The sequence below is a fragment of the Amphibalanus amphitrite genome, unplaced genomic scaffold (assembly GCF_019059575.1).
Source record: "Amphibalanus amphitrite isolate SeventyFive unplaced genomic scaffold, NRLGWU_Aamphi_draft 001012F_arrow, whole genome shotgun sequence".
Classification (NCBI taxonomy): domain Eukaryota; kingdom Metazoa; phylum Arthropoda; class Thecostraca; order Balanomorpha; family Balanidae; genus Amphibalanus; species Amphibalanus amphitrite.
The window spans coordinates 205,134-220,244 of record NW_024882506.1 but is presented as its reverse complement, the minus strand read 5'-3'; the positions used below and the strand labels follow the sequence as shown (position 1 = coordinate 220,244).

Sequence of the window (15,111 nt, the reverse complement as noted above, 5' to 3'; positions counted from 1 at the left end):
GCCAGGCGCGGGTAAGCTGCCGCTGCCTGATCCGGTGTCGGCACAGCTGCCGGCCGCCCGTGAGTCGCGCCTCGTCTCGTGGCACTCCATCAGCCCCGAGACGTACCGCGCCTCGGGTGTGCTCTGCGCCGCCGAGCTGGACGATTGCTGCGCCTGCTTCCTGGCGAAACTGGAGCACCCGGCAGGTAGGGACGGCGGCGCTGGGTAGTGGGCAGGACTCAAAGCGGTGCTGGTATGACAGGAGATAAGGGTGAATGCGTTGTGCATGCATAGGTACTGGGATGGAGCAGAAGCACTATCAGTGGAGTATGCATAGGCTACAGCGGACAAAGGGAGCACCCGTAGAGCCGTGATAACTGATAAAGCGCCCATGTGACGCAGACAACAGAGAGGTTAGAGCATCTTGCTGGTAGGGTGCTCGCTTTTTAGTGTACATCTGGTGTCACGCTCTAGGCTGGCCTGTGAAGGCGTCTTGCTCAAACTTAGCCGATGAGTTCAATGAGCTCCGCTCTCGCGACTGCAGCCATCATCTGTGACGTGGTAAAAATAGCGAATAAATGAAATAGGTATGTAACAGTACGTATATAAGGGGCCAGGGGGAGTACTTGGCAACAGCTTGAATACTTGTGACGCATAAAATAACCGCCAGTGAGCATCTATTTCTGTGTTCGCCTGACGCTGATGGCCGGGTGGTGTATGGACATTTGATCATGAGCACTGTATTCTCGAGCAGTGATGCCTTAACATTGCTTTATTCGCCCGATATACCCTCGACCTTTCTGCTGTATCTCAGTTGCCCACGCGACGAGGTCTTTTTTTATGTGCGTTATAAACACTGACAGATTGTGCTACCGTGTAATGACGCGGCTAATGGGCGGTATGCGGGGATGTCTCCCGGTAATCGCGCTGCCCGCGGCGGTCGGCACCGTGTAATGTGAGCACGCCACACGGCATGTCAGACACGTGCCTGCACTGCGGTGGTTATGTAGTCACATCAGGCACACAGACATCTAAATACATGTCCAGAATTAGATACATAGGCATCAGATCTATTCAGTGCGACTCAGGCTACCAGCGCTCTTGCACTTACAGTCTCAGGTTGCATGGTAACTGGACCCAGGGCTATAAATGTAACATCAACTTGGCTAATATGTGTCATTAGCTTAGAGTGATTCTTGCGTCATCTCATCGATTCTTGTTCATTAAACTACAAAACCGTGTGCTTTTGGGAAATGATGTAGTCGCTGACCTAGAATTTCACGACAGCTCGAGAAAAGTGTCACCATCCGCTGTTTTTTTTTTTTTGTGTGGCAACGGTCATTGCCCAGAAACCCAGAAAATTGTTGGTGCGAATATGTGGCTTATTTTTAGGCTACTTCAGCCGACAAAATTCACCTCATGTGTCGTGCACAATGGTCTGGAGACAATGGTCTGGGCGAGCACCCTGGTGAGTCGCCTGGGCTGAGCTCGTCCAGAGGACAGGCCGACCAGCCCCCCAAGCACTCACCGCACCCGGCTACGGGCGTGCTCTTACGGGCAATCCCGCATGGGATAAAGTTGCCCGTCCAGCCCGGAGCAGGGGAAAAAGACGTGGAGGAGAAGGATTTGTCTGTCCTAAGGATGGGATCCAGGGAACGGAGGGAAACGGAGGGGATGCAGTTATAGTCGTGTCAGTCACTTAGCAACATTTTGTGCACTTATTGCCCCGTGCAGTAAGTGTGGTTTGATGCCTTAGATATATTTGGCCTTAGACAGCTGAATGATTGCTTGATACAGATGCTGTGGTGGCCTCATACGACTGCCTTATCCCCTGCTGCAGTTTTTGCCTTTCCCGTACTTATACCGCTGAATGCTGAACGCCCCCACATTGAACTGTACCCGGCGCTGAGTCCTCCCTCTGTCGGCCAGGTCTACAGCTGAGCTGTTACGTGGCGCTGAGCCCGCCCTCTGTACCCGGCGCTGAGTCCTCCCTCTGTACCCGGTGCTGAGTCCTCCCTCTGTACCCGGCGCTGAGTCCTCCCTCTGTACCCGGCGCTGAGTCCTCCCTCTGTACCCGACGCTGAGTCCGTCCTCTGTCGGCAGGTCTGCAGCTGAGCTGTTACGTGGCGCTGAGTCCCCAGCACCCGCGGGTGCCGCCGCTCGTCGGCCTGAAACTGGCCACCAAACGGGGCGCCAGCAGCCCACTTACCGCCAGCTCGTCGGCACTCAGGGTACGTGACTAAAACAATCTGTGGAGCTCAGGGTGTGTGGCTGCGGGGACTGAGATTATGAACTGTGGAGCTCAGGTTACATGGATTTGCATGGGCGCTGTCTGATTACTCATTACCCCTCATTATAGCTGACATTGCATCATACGTAATGAGCTTTTTTCTTTTGTCAGATGTTCTCCGAAATGTCTAGCTGGCCTAAAATGGCAAGTAGGAAGAGTAACGAATAGGTCCACGCAGCCGCACCTCAATGCTTTCTGTCTTTCTCCCTGCCCAGCCCCACGCTCACCGCGCCAGCCTCATATCCGCCGTTCTCTCACCTCAGGCGCTGGAGTGTGAGCTGAACGTCTCTGTACCGAGCCGTCTGGTCGGCGGCTCGAGGGCTGCCGTGCTGCCGGCCGTGCTGGCTACGGCGGCCACGGCGCTGGACGTGCTCCAGAGAACGGCCGACGGGGGCGGGGAGCCGACCCACCACCGACTGACGCTGCGTCCCCACCGGTGAGCGGGGAGGGGGGGGGGGCGGGAGACAGCAGCGGGACAGCTGCAGCACTGGGGACAGTTGGGGCACGGGTGGACGGTCGTCTGTCCATATTTCTTTGCCTTTCGCTGAGAAACTGTAGACCACAATTAGATAATGCTTTCCAATGTTCATTATGGGGCACAGACGCGATACAAGGTAATGTTGAGCCGATTATATAGCTGTCCGCGTACCATCTGCTTTGTGTTCCATCTCAGTCTGAGTCTGACCCAATCGACGTTCCATGTACATGTTCCGTGTTCCATATACTGCGTTGTTCTGTTATTACCAGTATAACGCCTTTTGTGGCGACTAACGGAGCGAGCGAGAGGGTGGGCCTTGCACGTGCGAAATTGCGAGGGGGTACCTCCAACTGACTTGTGCACGGCACCTTACTAACCGGTCTCTAGCGATGTGCCAAATTTGAGCACAATCGGCCCAGCCGTTCTCGAGATCTGGAAGCGGCACCCTGCACGTGCGCACGTGCAAAATGGGTCCCAACTGACTTGTGCACGGCACCCTACTAACTGCTCCGTAACCGTGTACCAAATTTGAGCGCAATCGGTCCAGCCGTTCTCGAGATCTGGAAACGACCCCTGCACGTGCGCACGTGCAGCAGCACCCCAACTCTGGCACATGGATATGCATTGCCTAGTGGGTGCCTACCTACATGCCAACTCTCAGCGCAATCGGCCCAGTAGTTACCGAGATATTGCAACAATTACAAAAGTGACACCTCTTCGTTTTGCACGTGGCACGTGCATAAGGGGTCACACACATGCATCGGGAATAGTGCAATACTTGGTAGAAGGAATGGAGCTACCCTACAAAAATTACCGCATGTAAATCGGTCAAGTGGTTGCTGAGATATAAGCCTCGCAAAAGCGTGACCACGGCCGGCCGGCCGGCCGGCCGGCCGCTCATACTCAGAAATTTCCGTTAATCTAAGGAAAGACTACGCTCGCTTCGCTCGCTCCGTAATTATGAGCACGGCGCCAGTTACATACACTCCACGCCCGCACCTGTCCGTTCGTGTGTATCTTCTGTTGATGAGGCAGTCCCGCTCGCCTCCTTGTGTCGTCCGCTGCCCACGCCATCGCAACCCCACGCTCCTCCACTTACCCAGGAGCATCTGTCTGACACAAGCATGTTCAATTTTTATTTGGTTTTCTTTAGAGCTTGTGGGTATTAATACACCGTCGCTCCATATTGGTGGAAACTGAGCCGCTCCCTCCAGTTACCCTTGCCAGTTACCTGCCCACCGCGGCTTGTCCGCTCAGGATGGCTCGTTATTTGCCGCAATGTCAGAGCCGGAGGCAGGCCGGACAGCTTCCCGGAATGGTTAGTTTTTATTTGTCGTTCGGACAACGGCTAATGCACTGTGCGCTGGCCTCAGCGGATGTATTTAGAGCGGCTTAGGCTCTGCTGCCATCCCGTTCCGAAAATCGGGATTAGGTAGCATTGCTGCTCTGACATTGGTGGTCGTTCGACGACGGATTCTGTTCTGTCTCCTACAATATCCGCCTGGTGGTTGCCCGTAGTTAACCTCTGTGTCCCACAAGGTGCTGTCTGTCTCCCCGTAGGCTCGCTCCATCCCCGCTGATCGTTACCTGCCCGCAAGTATACCCAATATCCCGGACTGACGGGTGTTTGTCGCGTGTTTCAGCGGCCGGGACCGAGTGCCGCCACTGCGCTACGACCCAGCGCTGCACATGTTCACGCACGGGACCGGCTGAGACGCTGTGGCAGCTCAAGAGGCTTTCGAGCTGGGACGGGGGGGGGGGGTAATGCTGCCCGACCGCTCCCGGTGTTTGACGGTAATGGTGGACCGTCGGTAACCGCTGCGCTGTTCGTAAACGACCACGACATAGAGTGAGGAGGGTTTGGCGGCGGTACGGGGAGGGAGGGCGGAGGGGAGGGGAGAACTGGTGAGCCGGCAGGGGATTGTATGGCTTCAGGAGCGGTGCGGAGTGAGTGCGGTGGAGTGCAGAGCCGACCGACCGCCGCGATCCGGCGTGACGTGGCGCCCGTACTGGCTAATTGGAGTTGGCAGTCCTGTTTGACCAGCGATGGATGGTGTTATAGTGTCTGGACTACCGGCTAGGAGAATCGCTTGCCGATGAAGCGGTAAAGCTGCGTGTTTCTCAACCACATTTCATGCAACATTTGTTCAACAAATTGTTCCCTGTGTAACTGACGGCTGCGTCATCCCTTGGAAGTTCAAACAGAATCATCTGAATACGCATTGATGTGTATTGTTCGAGTTCAACCATTCACAGCATACAGTATACATGGGAATATATTGCGTTTTGCGTTTGATATATACGTCCGTGGCGGTGCGCGTGGGCGTTATACGAGGGCGGTACACGTGGGACGGCCGGCGGGCGGCCCTGCTGGGACGGTACGACAGTGGGACCGCCCGGCACACAGACCGTCGCAGGCACTGGGAACGGCCGTGCGCCGGCCGATATACACTCACTACGGCGATAAATGGAGGGGTGGCGGCCTCAGCGCAGCGCACACCAATAAATGGGGTGTGGCAAATGGGCCGGTCGACGCACAAGACCAGCCGCCGCGCTGGGCACCACACGGGTGTAAGTGAACCCACTGCGTGGCCGCGGTGCAGCTCAGTGAGCGGCCCTCACATCCCTCACGGCCCGATTAACAGGGCGGTGATACAGGCGGTATACAGGTATACAGAGGCAATACACGCACACACCGCTGTATATACCGGCGGTCCCTCCCAGACTGACCGCGCCCCGTCCACCACACGACACCATACTGACCACAAAGGCATCCTCCCAAAGGACGTTCTGCTTGCGCACAACCATACACCTGAACACTTATTCACACGTTCAACAACTGGAAGCAACTGCTTGATCAGTATTGCACAGACACGTTGCGATTTGCAGGTAGCTGCCAAAATTTTCAGTATACCCGAAACTGCATCCACAAAACTCACAACTCAAGAAATCACTAAATAAACCACTCCAAGAATAAAACAATATTACTACGCATGCACTATCAAATAGGCATATCATTAACCCAAATATGGCTCATTTGCCTTCAATTAACCGAAGACATGTAAACCGACGCAAAAATCATCAACAAAACGGTAGGCAGCAGAATTCACAGCGCCTTCATATCATTTTCACAAACAATACTGCCTCCAAACAACTACAAGTCGCTCTCAAAACATGCACTGACCCGCACGCCCCTTCAGTAATAATTCAGAGCCTCTCGGTTGGCCATTGATAACACACGTGCCACACGGAAGCTGCGCCCGTTACCCGCGGGTGTTGCCTCGTGGCTGACCCGCCCGCCGCCGCCGACCCCGCTCGCGTCGCTAGCAGACTTGACACGTCTCGGTGGCTCCGGTCCCGGGACGAGTCGGTCCGGCTGGCCTGCGGGACCACTTCGACCCACTGGTCTATGGGGCCAGATGGTCCCAGAGGCCAGTAGGTATTGGAGACCACTCGACCAGCTGGTTACCGCTGATCCGACGCTGGGGCCACTCAGACTCGCTGGTCTGGGACTGCGGTCTGACTGGACCCGGGGTCTGGGAGCCGCTCAGACCACCAGCGGGTCTCCGGGTCCGAGGACGGCTCAGGCCAGCCGGTCTCCGGGTCCGAGGACGGCTCAGACCAGCTGGTCTCGGGACCCCTCAGACCATCTGGTCTCCTCCGGTCCGATTGCGCCCGCCCGGTGAGCTGGTCTGCACCGAGTGACGGTCCACCTGGGGGCGCCGGGGATCAATCAGTTCAGGTCGTTCAGGATGATTAATTTATTATCTGAGAGCATGGTCAGAGCCACTGACTCACCATTTTGATGGTGAGTCATTCAGATGGTGGGTAGCCAAAGAAGGGCTGATGGACCGGGACGAAACTTAAGACTACAAATAACGTTCACTGCGGCCACAGCGGCACCAATCCAATATCTGCTCATGGCGAAAGGTTGTCACTTACGAACGGCGGCGCCGGTGACGAGCTGGGCTCGGAGTTGAGGTCCTCCTCAGTGAGTGGGTCCTCCACGAGCAGAAGCTGGTCGCCACTGGGAGCGGCGCCGGGTGCCAACAGGTGACGGGCGCCGCCCCTCCGGTTAAAGTGAAACAGCCGCGCCAGCTGCGAGAACTTCTTCCGAGAGGCTGCAGGAGTGGCAGGGGTCGGTCAGTGTTACAGGAGGGATGGCGAGAATGGGTGTCACCGGGTCTATCGTATCAATATACGCATTATCTAGTCAGACTGCTGGTTAGACTACTTATCTGCCTTGTGTCTCGAGTAGCCGTTGGCAGTTAGGCATTTCTGTTTCCCGCAGCAACGAATGAGAGTGCCGCTTCCGTCTCCGATTGGTGCTCTGAGTGGCCCCGCAGACAGACCGACCTTTTCCCATGTGTTTGAGCCGCTCCCTGAAGGCCTCGTCGTCTGGGTACTTGGTGAAGGGCGGCCCGTCCCCGCCTGCGGCCGGCCGACCCGGCTCGTCCAGCGATTCTAACAGAGCGGGGGACATAACACGGTCAGACAGCTGGGGACAAATAGAAATGCTGCGGTGTACACTATTATAGGATCACCCTCAAACACTAACTTATAAAAAAAAATCACAAATGGTCAAGTTGCGTCAACTGTGCCTACAATAGTGATTTCTTCGAGGTGCATAGTGTGACGAGACAATGCTCTGAAATATGTCATCTAACGCGGGTGATGGTGATGAGTTGCGAAACAAAACAAAATATTCAGGTGAATCTAAGCACATTTATCCTATATCTTACCGTAGTCACGCCACTGGGGACCGTCTAAATGGGCGGTGTCTGCGGGAAAAACCAAACAAACTTCAAACAAACGTAACAAAAAGAGGCTCCGGGACCGGGACACGTCCGCACACCATGCAGGCAGTCAATATCGTATCTGCGGCCAGGGATCCACCCAAGGGCACCCCACACGAGCCTCTGACCAGTCGGTCCGAGAGCATGCATAGCAGGTGTGTCTTTGGGGCGCCAACATCAACATTGTGAACTCTGGCAACTACAAGGGGAACAGCCCATGTAACATGCGTCTTCTATTATCGCCTTCAACAACACGAGACACAATCTAAAACACAACAAAATAAGACGAGCAACGTGAAGGGGATGACACATGAGCAATCTATTGAACTATCGAAAGTAGCTGACTCGTGGCCTCGTGGGGAAGTGAGCATAAATGTTGCAAAATATACTTCAAGCAATTAAAGCATTCTCATGTTTACACTGGGGCACACCAACGGCAAACCAAACACTCAATCACAACCAGACTCGTTCCAACGACCGAACCACACACACCCTCCCCATTCCAGCCAGCCCCGACCACTAACAAAGCACACCCCAGCCTGACGCCGTCCCGACCACTGACCAACATCGAGCGCGTCCATGAACTCTCGGTTCCTGCGCAGCTCGTCCATGAACTCGTCATTCTGCAGCATGAGCGCCACCCGCTCGTCCTCCAGGTACTGGGCCAGCTCGGGGTCCGGCTGGGAGCCGAGAGCCGCCAGCTGACGGCGGTTCTCAGCCAGCCGCTCCTGCAGGCCGGCAGAGTTCAGCGGGCCGCCGCCAGGGGCGCCACCGGTCGGCGAGCGCTGCAACGAGGCGGGAGGGAGGGCAGGTGTGTGAGCAGTGAGCAGGACAGCAACAGCTGGGGTGGGGCGGGTCTTGGCACTGCTGCTGTGTATCAAAGCCATGGACATAGGCCAAGTGACACGTGGGTGGCTCGTATAACACAAGAGATGCGCATGAACTAAAAGAATTGACGGTCCGAGCAAGCCGGCTCAGCTCGTGGACGATCCAAGACCCAGTGAGGGCAGGTTGACCGCTTCCACTCGGATACACAGCCTTTTTTGCGACTACCCAAGAGTGTCTTTGTTTCACTTCCCGGTTGTGTTAGTGGACGGCTGTTGTCAGGTGGTACCCCTCACTAGGCGGCTGCCCAATATGTGTCGCTATGAAGCTCTCATGGAGCACTAATGCTATAATGCTCTGCCGTCGGTGGGACTCCCAGTATTCTGGCATCAGCACCCGGAAATAATACAATAATGGAAGATCCTATTCGAAATAATTGTTGTATTAAATATTCTACCCTGCAGTGTGCATGACAACCCTGAGCGATATGAACACAAGTGAGCTTATAAACACCTATACGGACGCCTATCATCCGGCCCATTGCAGAACATCGGTTCATGGCGTATGTGCCCATCGGACACACCGAGAAATAACAAACAAACTGGCCGACAGACAGACCGGTCTGGCCTTGGACCAGTGACCAGTGAGGGGACGGGAGGGGAGGGGAGGGGAGGGGAGAGGAGGACAGGGCGGGACCGGGGCGGCAGACAATGGACAATAGACAATACCATGGGGCTCTCACGGTACACGACAGCGGGGCGAGACGGGCTGGGCAGCCCGCTGATTATTGCGGGGTAGTGAATTATGTGAATATCACCGCCCATTCAAACTTTAGTGACTCAGACGATGGTCTTCAGTGAGAGACGGAAATAGTGTGTGAGTCATCGCCCCATTTATGATGCTATCCCTAAGTAAACGAGAGGGACAATGAGATTTACGACTTGTTGTTCATCGTTCACTCGGAAGTGAACTAGTACCCACTACCCACCCTTGGATTTGATGCGCAGCCTCCAAGCCAGTTATGGTGAATTACGCTGAAACTGTTGTCCTGCACTGCCTAACCAGGGAGCGACCAGTGCAGTTATGGCTATCACACACCGCAAACAAATGGGAGCGTGCGCCGCGCTGCAGATACCTGTCCCACTTGATAACTCAAATATTGGAACAGCGCATCGCTAAACACGCCCACCCTAACACCACGGCGCACTAGGCAGTTCCACGGTGAATAACTTTATGTAGAAAAACATTGCAAAGTATGTGCCGCGCATTGCAAGAATCAACATGCAATAACAGTGACATAACTTTGAAAGACTAGCCACTGGCCAGAGTGACTCCCCTGTACAAAAATCCTCGATCATCAGAGGACTACCTCGGTATCCAAACATCTTAACCGATCACCCTGCAAACCTCAGCTTTCGTTTCTACTAACCATATCTCCGTCATCTGCGCCCGGTCCTTCCGACATCCGTCCGTCCCCGGGCACCAGGTGTCCCCGCTCGGCCTCAGCGGCCGCCATGGCCGCACAATCCTCCTGCCAACGCCGCTGGCGACGCAGGAAGCGCCGCCGCGCGCGAGCATCGTACCAGCGTACATAAGCCTCCTTCAGCAGCGTCACGGGGCTCGGCAGGCAGCAGAGGAGAGACCACAGCCATGACAGCCACGAGGAGCCGCTCTCCGGCCGGCCGGAGGCTGTGTCGGCGGGGGCGGAGGCGGAGGCGGGCGGAGACTCGTCACCGCCCAGGGGCTGCAGTAGCAGACGCTCCTGAATGAGCGGCTGTTGTTGGAGACACATGGTGGCGGGCTGTCGCTGCTCACTCCGAGGAGTGAGCGACACGGAGCGTCCGCCGCGCACTGGCGGCGTTGGGGTCAGCCGCGGTGGTCCAGCAGCTCTCGAAGCTGGCAGTTTCACAGGACAATGTAATATGTACCGCCCATCGTCAGGTTCCGCTCAGTTGGGTACTTGCAGCGGTCACTCTCAATCAGAAAACCAGGAGCACACAGTCACTCCCACAGCACTCTAAGACTGCCTGGCCCCGAGCAGTGTCCCGTTTCGAGGCACCGGTGAGGTCCACGGCGGCAATGTGGGCACAGCTCACAGCTCCGTCCTCGGCTGCACGTCCACCCTTCTCAACACGACACACCATCAATCGTACCGCACCGTCGTACTGCGCCCGCCGCTACGACCGGTCGCTCCGCACCGTCGTAACGCACCAGACACGACAGGCCGTACCGCACACAGAGCCGTGCGCCCATCGCTGAGCACTATCTCCCCACTGACCAGTGGCCGGCCTCTATCGGGCAAGGAGCCGTGCTGCGATACAGGTCACACAGCGCTCAAACAAACACCGGGCCACCGCGGGCGCGCCGGGCGACGCACTGAAGTGGCACCGGCCGCGTGGGCCGCTCGGTCCCCAGCGATTACAACACCGGGGGTGCTCAGCGCGTGACCAGCGGCTATATCGCACACCGGGCGGCGCGGCGGGGAGTGCAGTGTTCCGGTCACACTGGGTGGGGGAGAAGAGCGGCCATAGCACCCCTGTGTCGTTGACAGAGTACAATCAGCAGAGAACAGACGAGTGGATGAGTGGCGAGTGACGAGCAGACCCGTGGCCTCGAAGGTCGACCCTAGACCGAGGGGCCCACCAGATACATCCTCGGACAGGGCGAGACGGTGGAGACAAATCGGACTCGTCCGTCTGACCTGAGTAGAATTTTAATGAATGGAAGTAGACGGTCACATGCGGACTAAGCGAATGCTTTTTGTGGCGGGTATGATGGTGAACTTCACGCCTTAATTGTAGTAAAGGTGGTTTCGGCCTTTGTGGTGCTCATTGCAACTAGCGGTCTGAGTTCTGCATCATCCTTTTTCTGAATTTGACGATCAATATTCACTAAATAATATCCAAAAGCCACGATGAGCTTCATCCATGTTAGACTGATTAAAAATACCTTTTTTCATACGTGAATTTCAAATTTTAAGTTACGATTAGAATCCAGAAGCAAGAGTACTGGAAACCGTTGACTTTAAAGTGAAATCGATTAACTCTGTAATAAAGTGGAATCGTTATTAATAGCACCAAACAACGCACTTTCGTTGCGTATTACCTTTACGTTTTTGATCCGCAATAAAAGTTGTCTAATAAAATATATCCCATAAAATGGGACAACGTCTTTCCAAATGTGAAAACGCCACACGAATCTCGGGAGCACTATGGTCGTCGTGGCACTGATAAAAATTGAGTTGAGGGAAGAAGAGCGATCGTCGAGTTGCACAAATTGATATCTGAGAGACCGAGTCTCCATTGGAAGTTACAAGTAAAGGGAAGAATTCAGTGTCGATAGCCCCCCCCCCCCCCCCACTGACTTCATCTGGGCTACAAAGTGATAACTATCACTGACGGCATACCAGCTGTGTTAGAACCAAACAACGAACGCCGGGGCAGGTCAAACCGGGCTTACAACACCAGTCTCCGAATACTTGGCACCCAGCGTTATCTCAGCAGGGTTAATGAGGCGGTTTTATGCAGAGTAATTTCCCTGCACAAACCAAAACACTATTACCCACACCCCGATTATGGAGAGGACGGCCGACCAGCCCCCGTTAGGTATGATGTAAGCGGTAATTGCTGTAAAAGCCCGGTCTCAGAAACCAAGTGATGATAATGAACTGGTGGTGCAGTACAACGGGTCACCAGTGAGACGGTACCAACCGAAACTGGTCTACGATGTCGCAGCCCAGTAACACCACGAACACATCGTCCATCTTAAGTGAGTCATTTTCATAGCCTCTGATCGAATTACTGCAGCCAACTACTGGCGTCTAATAAGTCGTTCGTATTGAGTTCATAAGAACCAGCTGGGAGAAGTTGAACCCTGCACAATTTGCTTGTGCACAGTTCCCGAGTTTTCTACTATGGATGTTTGCCAAATGGTGCCAAGTTGGCATCAGATCAAAGCTATCATTTGGCACAGAATTATCGTTGCACAATACACATCAATCGATCTGCATTGGTGAGATTGACGCATCACCACCATCACAACAGGGTATGTGATTTGTCCATATCAATAAGGCCATCGGACAATCGCTGTTGCTCGCATATTCTGATAAGGATGCATGCGTTCAAAGCATGATGTAGAGTCAATAAAGGTAGAAACTTCCATTTGTACAAGTAGCATTCGACATAAAAAGACTCAAAAAAAAATCTGAAGATTTTGAATGACTGATTCAAAACTGAAAGTCAAATAAATAACCTCAGGTTGAGGCCGGAGACTCAACGTTGAGAAAGCAGTATGGAAAATGAACGTCAATTTTTTGTTAGTCATGGTACTCTTCAAACACGACATGAAGTAAAATATAACGCAAAATTGCGAGTGCTGTGGGAGAACTTTGAGCGTGTTTCTTTGCTGCGACCCGGTGAATGCCGCGGGAAGCCGGCCACTCGCCGCGTGTACCAGTAGATTCAGGTACTCACCACAGCGGCCGGCGGCTCCACCCGCAGGAAGTCGTCTGGCAGCGGCAGCAGCAGCGGCGGCCGCCACCGGCGCGAGGCTGATGGGCCCGGGGACGCCCTGTCCATACACAGAGTAACGGTCATACACCATCCAGACACAATGCGAGGCACTAGCGACAGCGCCGGACACTCGGCACATCGCGATATTCAGACCTTTTTCCAGATATTACCAGACTCCCCACGCTGGAAAGCCAGCACTGACTGAGCTATCTTATAAATTCTTATTTATTCGAATAATATCTTCTTTCAAATCTTATTTTACAATGTGACTATCTGATATCTCATTATGTTTAAACACTTTTATGAATCACATTGAAAGTAAAATACAGCGCACTTCTTTTCCAAAACTGCCGCCACAACACCCGCGACGAGAGTGGTGCCCTACCTAGGTGCGGCGCCATCCGTCGCGTCGGCCGTAGACATGCTGATCAGCTGATCGACGGTCACATCCACCAAACCGTCGTTGGACCGCAGAACGGCCTGCGAATAGCGCGAGGTGGAGAGGGGAGAAGCGATGACAAAAACTCTTTGGAACTGGTCAATTTCTTCACGATCACGGAGTTTCTCCGACGAGTGGGGCGCGCCGATCCCCCCCCCCCCCGTCGACGTGCTCCCGCGGCGGGTCCCCTAGGGGGCCCACGCGTGGCGTGCAATAAGAGAGAGAGAGAGGAGGAGCAGGAGCCCTCCCATAAATGGTACAAGCTAGCTCAATGGAGAGAAGACTGAAAAATTGTTTCTACTCAGTCAATGAATTGGGTAGAAATGTTCTTGCAGTCAAGTAGGTGGGTAGGTGTAAATAAGCACAGTGGCATGAATCGTCAAAATGGAAACACTAAAAGATACAAGTGACATCCAGGCGCAGTAGGCCCTGGAGGAGCAGCATATCAGAATGGGAGTGCATCATCAATTGTCATTACAAACCTCAATAACATCAGCATCCATTCCAGGGAACATACTCTTGAAATCTTGCATAGCATTCTGGAAGTTCAGTTGCCCTTTGCTTTTGGGAGTTGTCTTGTTGCTTGACCCAGTTGGTTCCATTATATTCTTATTAGTAATCAACACAACTTGAATGTTTGTTCACAGCACAGCACAATGTCACAGAATAATACAGATGACTGATGAGATTCAATTAGATTCAATACACCTAGAACAAAAACAATTGTCAGCTCTCAAGCCATAATGGAATTTTTTACAGAAAAAATAAGCCAAATGAAATACCAGCAGTCAGCAGGTGGCCAAAATAAACTAGATGCCGGCAGCGCTCGTGCGTTGTGCCTTGGGTGGGCCAGAATTGGAGGATCAGGAATGGAACCACGGGATGGAACTGGAATTAATTTGACAACTCTCCTAAGGCATTGCATTCGGCACTGACGTCACTTTCATAATGAAATTGAATAGTGATAGCGTTAGTATGTAATGTGATTTTTCACTCAACCTAGCCTAGAAATTTATCCTTCCAACGCGGGTGAGGGCGGCGGGAGGAGTGTTGGGGGTCTGTTGGTGATGGTAAATATTGCAAGTGTGTAATGCACTTGGTTGCACCATGAACATCATCAGATATGAGCTCAGGAGGTCAAAATGTATCATGTGGTATGACTTCTATAGTGACATTCCTGATCAGACTCTTTCTGTAATAATACCAATGAATCTGACAAGGGTGACAAGCAGGCCACTGCTGAACAAATGGCTGTCTGCAATCTGCAACATCACCATTTCGGAAGTGACTTCCGAAAAAAAAGCTGTTGCATTTTACTGGCAGGGAATGTTAGATAGTTGGATTATAGCATGTTGTGATACTAATTGGATTCATATAATTAAAACGAAAATGCTTGGGGACCTCCGTGTTTTCGACCCACCAGCCAGAGAAAATAATAAAATGCACACCTCTGATCTCACTTCAAGCTTGCTTGAAAATTGAAAACTTTGAATCCACAACAAAGCAATCCAATTAGAGAAAAATGTTCAGTCCCGCCGGATGTAGCGGTAGCAAATAGCGGAACAACAACAAGAAATGAATGCTTTCAATGCAAATTAGCTGATTTCATCGTTAAACAATTGGTTAAGAGAGAAACAAAGCACATAGTTAAATAGTTTCCAGCTAAAATTACTTGAACAATATGACCGAAAAACTGTATGAATATAATAAATGTCCACTGTATTCTGTCAACAAACTACAAAAGCGTCATCGTCGAACACAAGATTTTGCCGCAAAAGAGGCTGCTGCGCAGT

At 53.2% G+C, this 15,111-nt stretch overlaps 2 protein-coding genes across 11 annotated transcripts in view; one reads left to right on the top strand and one right to left on the bottom strand.

The window, feature by feature from the left end:
- LOC122369169 (THO complex subunit 5 homolog) overlaps window positions 1–5,024 on the top strand; it is a 24,629-nt gene extending 19,605 nt beyond the window's left edge. For all 4 annotated transcript variants that reach the window (XM_043343675.1, XM_043343676.1, XM_043343673.1 and 1 more), the window contains 4 exons: window positions 6–185; window positions 2,083–2,210; window positions 2,533–2,705; window positions 4,391–5,024. In XM_043343675.1, the coding sequence (XP_043199610.1) occupies window positions 6–185; window positions 2,083–2,210; window positions 2,533–2,705; window positions 4,391–4,460 (551 nt within the window). In that variant the 3' untranslated portion in view covers window positions 4,461–5,024. The remainder of the gene's footprint in view (window positions 1–5; window positions 186–2,082; window positions 2,211–2,532; window positions 2,706–4,390) is intronic.
- Window positions 4,957–15,111, bottom strand: LOC122369170 (CUE domain-containing protein 1-like). 7 transcript variants are annotated; one of them, XM_043343679.1, is made up of 9 exons: window positions 14,767–15,111; window positions 13,801–14,026; window positions 13,265–13,359; window positions 12,841–12,937; window positions 8,106–8,328; window positions 7,490–7,528; window positions 7,104–7,211; window positions 6,690–6,868; window positions 4,957–6,460 (listed from the first exon to the last, which is right to left on the bottom strand). In XM_043343679.1, the coding sequence occupies exons 2-9, from the start codon at window positions 13,918–13,920 to the stop codon at window positions 6,389–6,391; spliced, it is 933 nt and encodes a 310-aa protein (XP_043199614.1). In that variant the 5' UTR covers window positions 13,921–14,026; window positions 14,767–15,111; the 3' UTR covers window positions 4,957–6,388. The 7 variants fall into 7 exon arrangements, with proteins under 7 accessions (XP_043199614.1, XP_043199616.1, XP_043199615.1 ...); XM_043343681.1 differs by having other exon boundaries at window positions 14,779–15,111; XM_043343680.1 differs by lacking the exon at window positions 14,767–15,111 and adding an exon at window positions 14,739–14,765.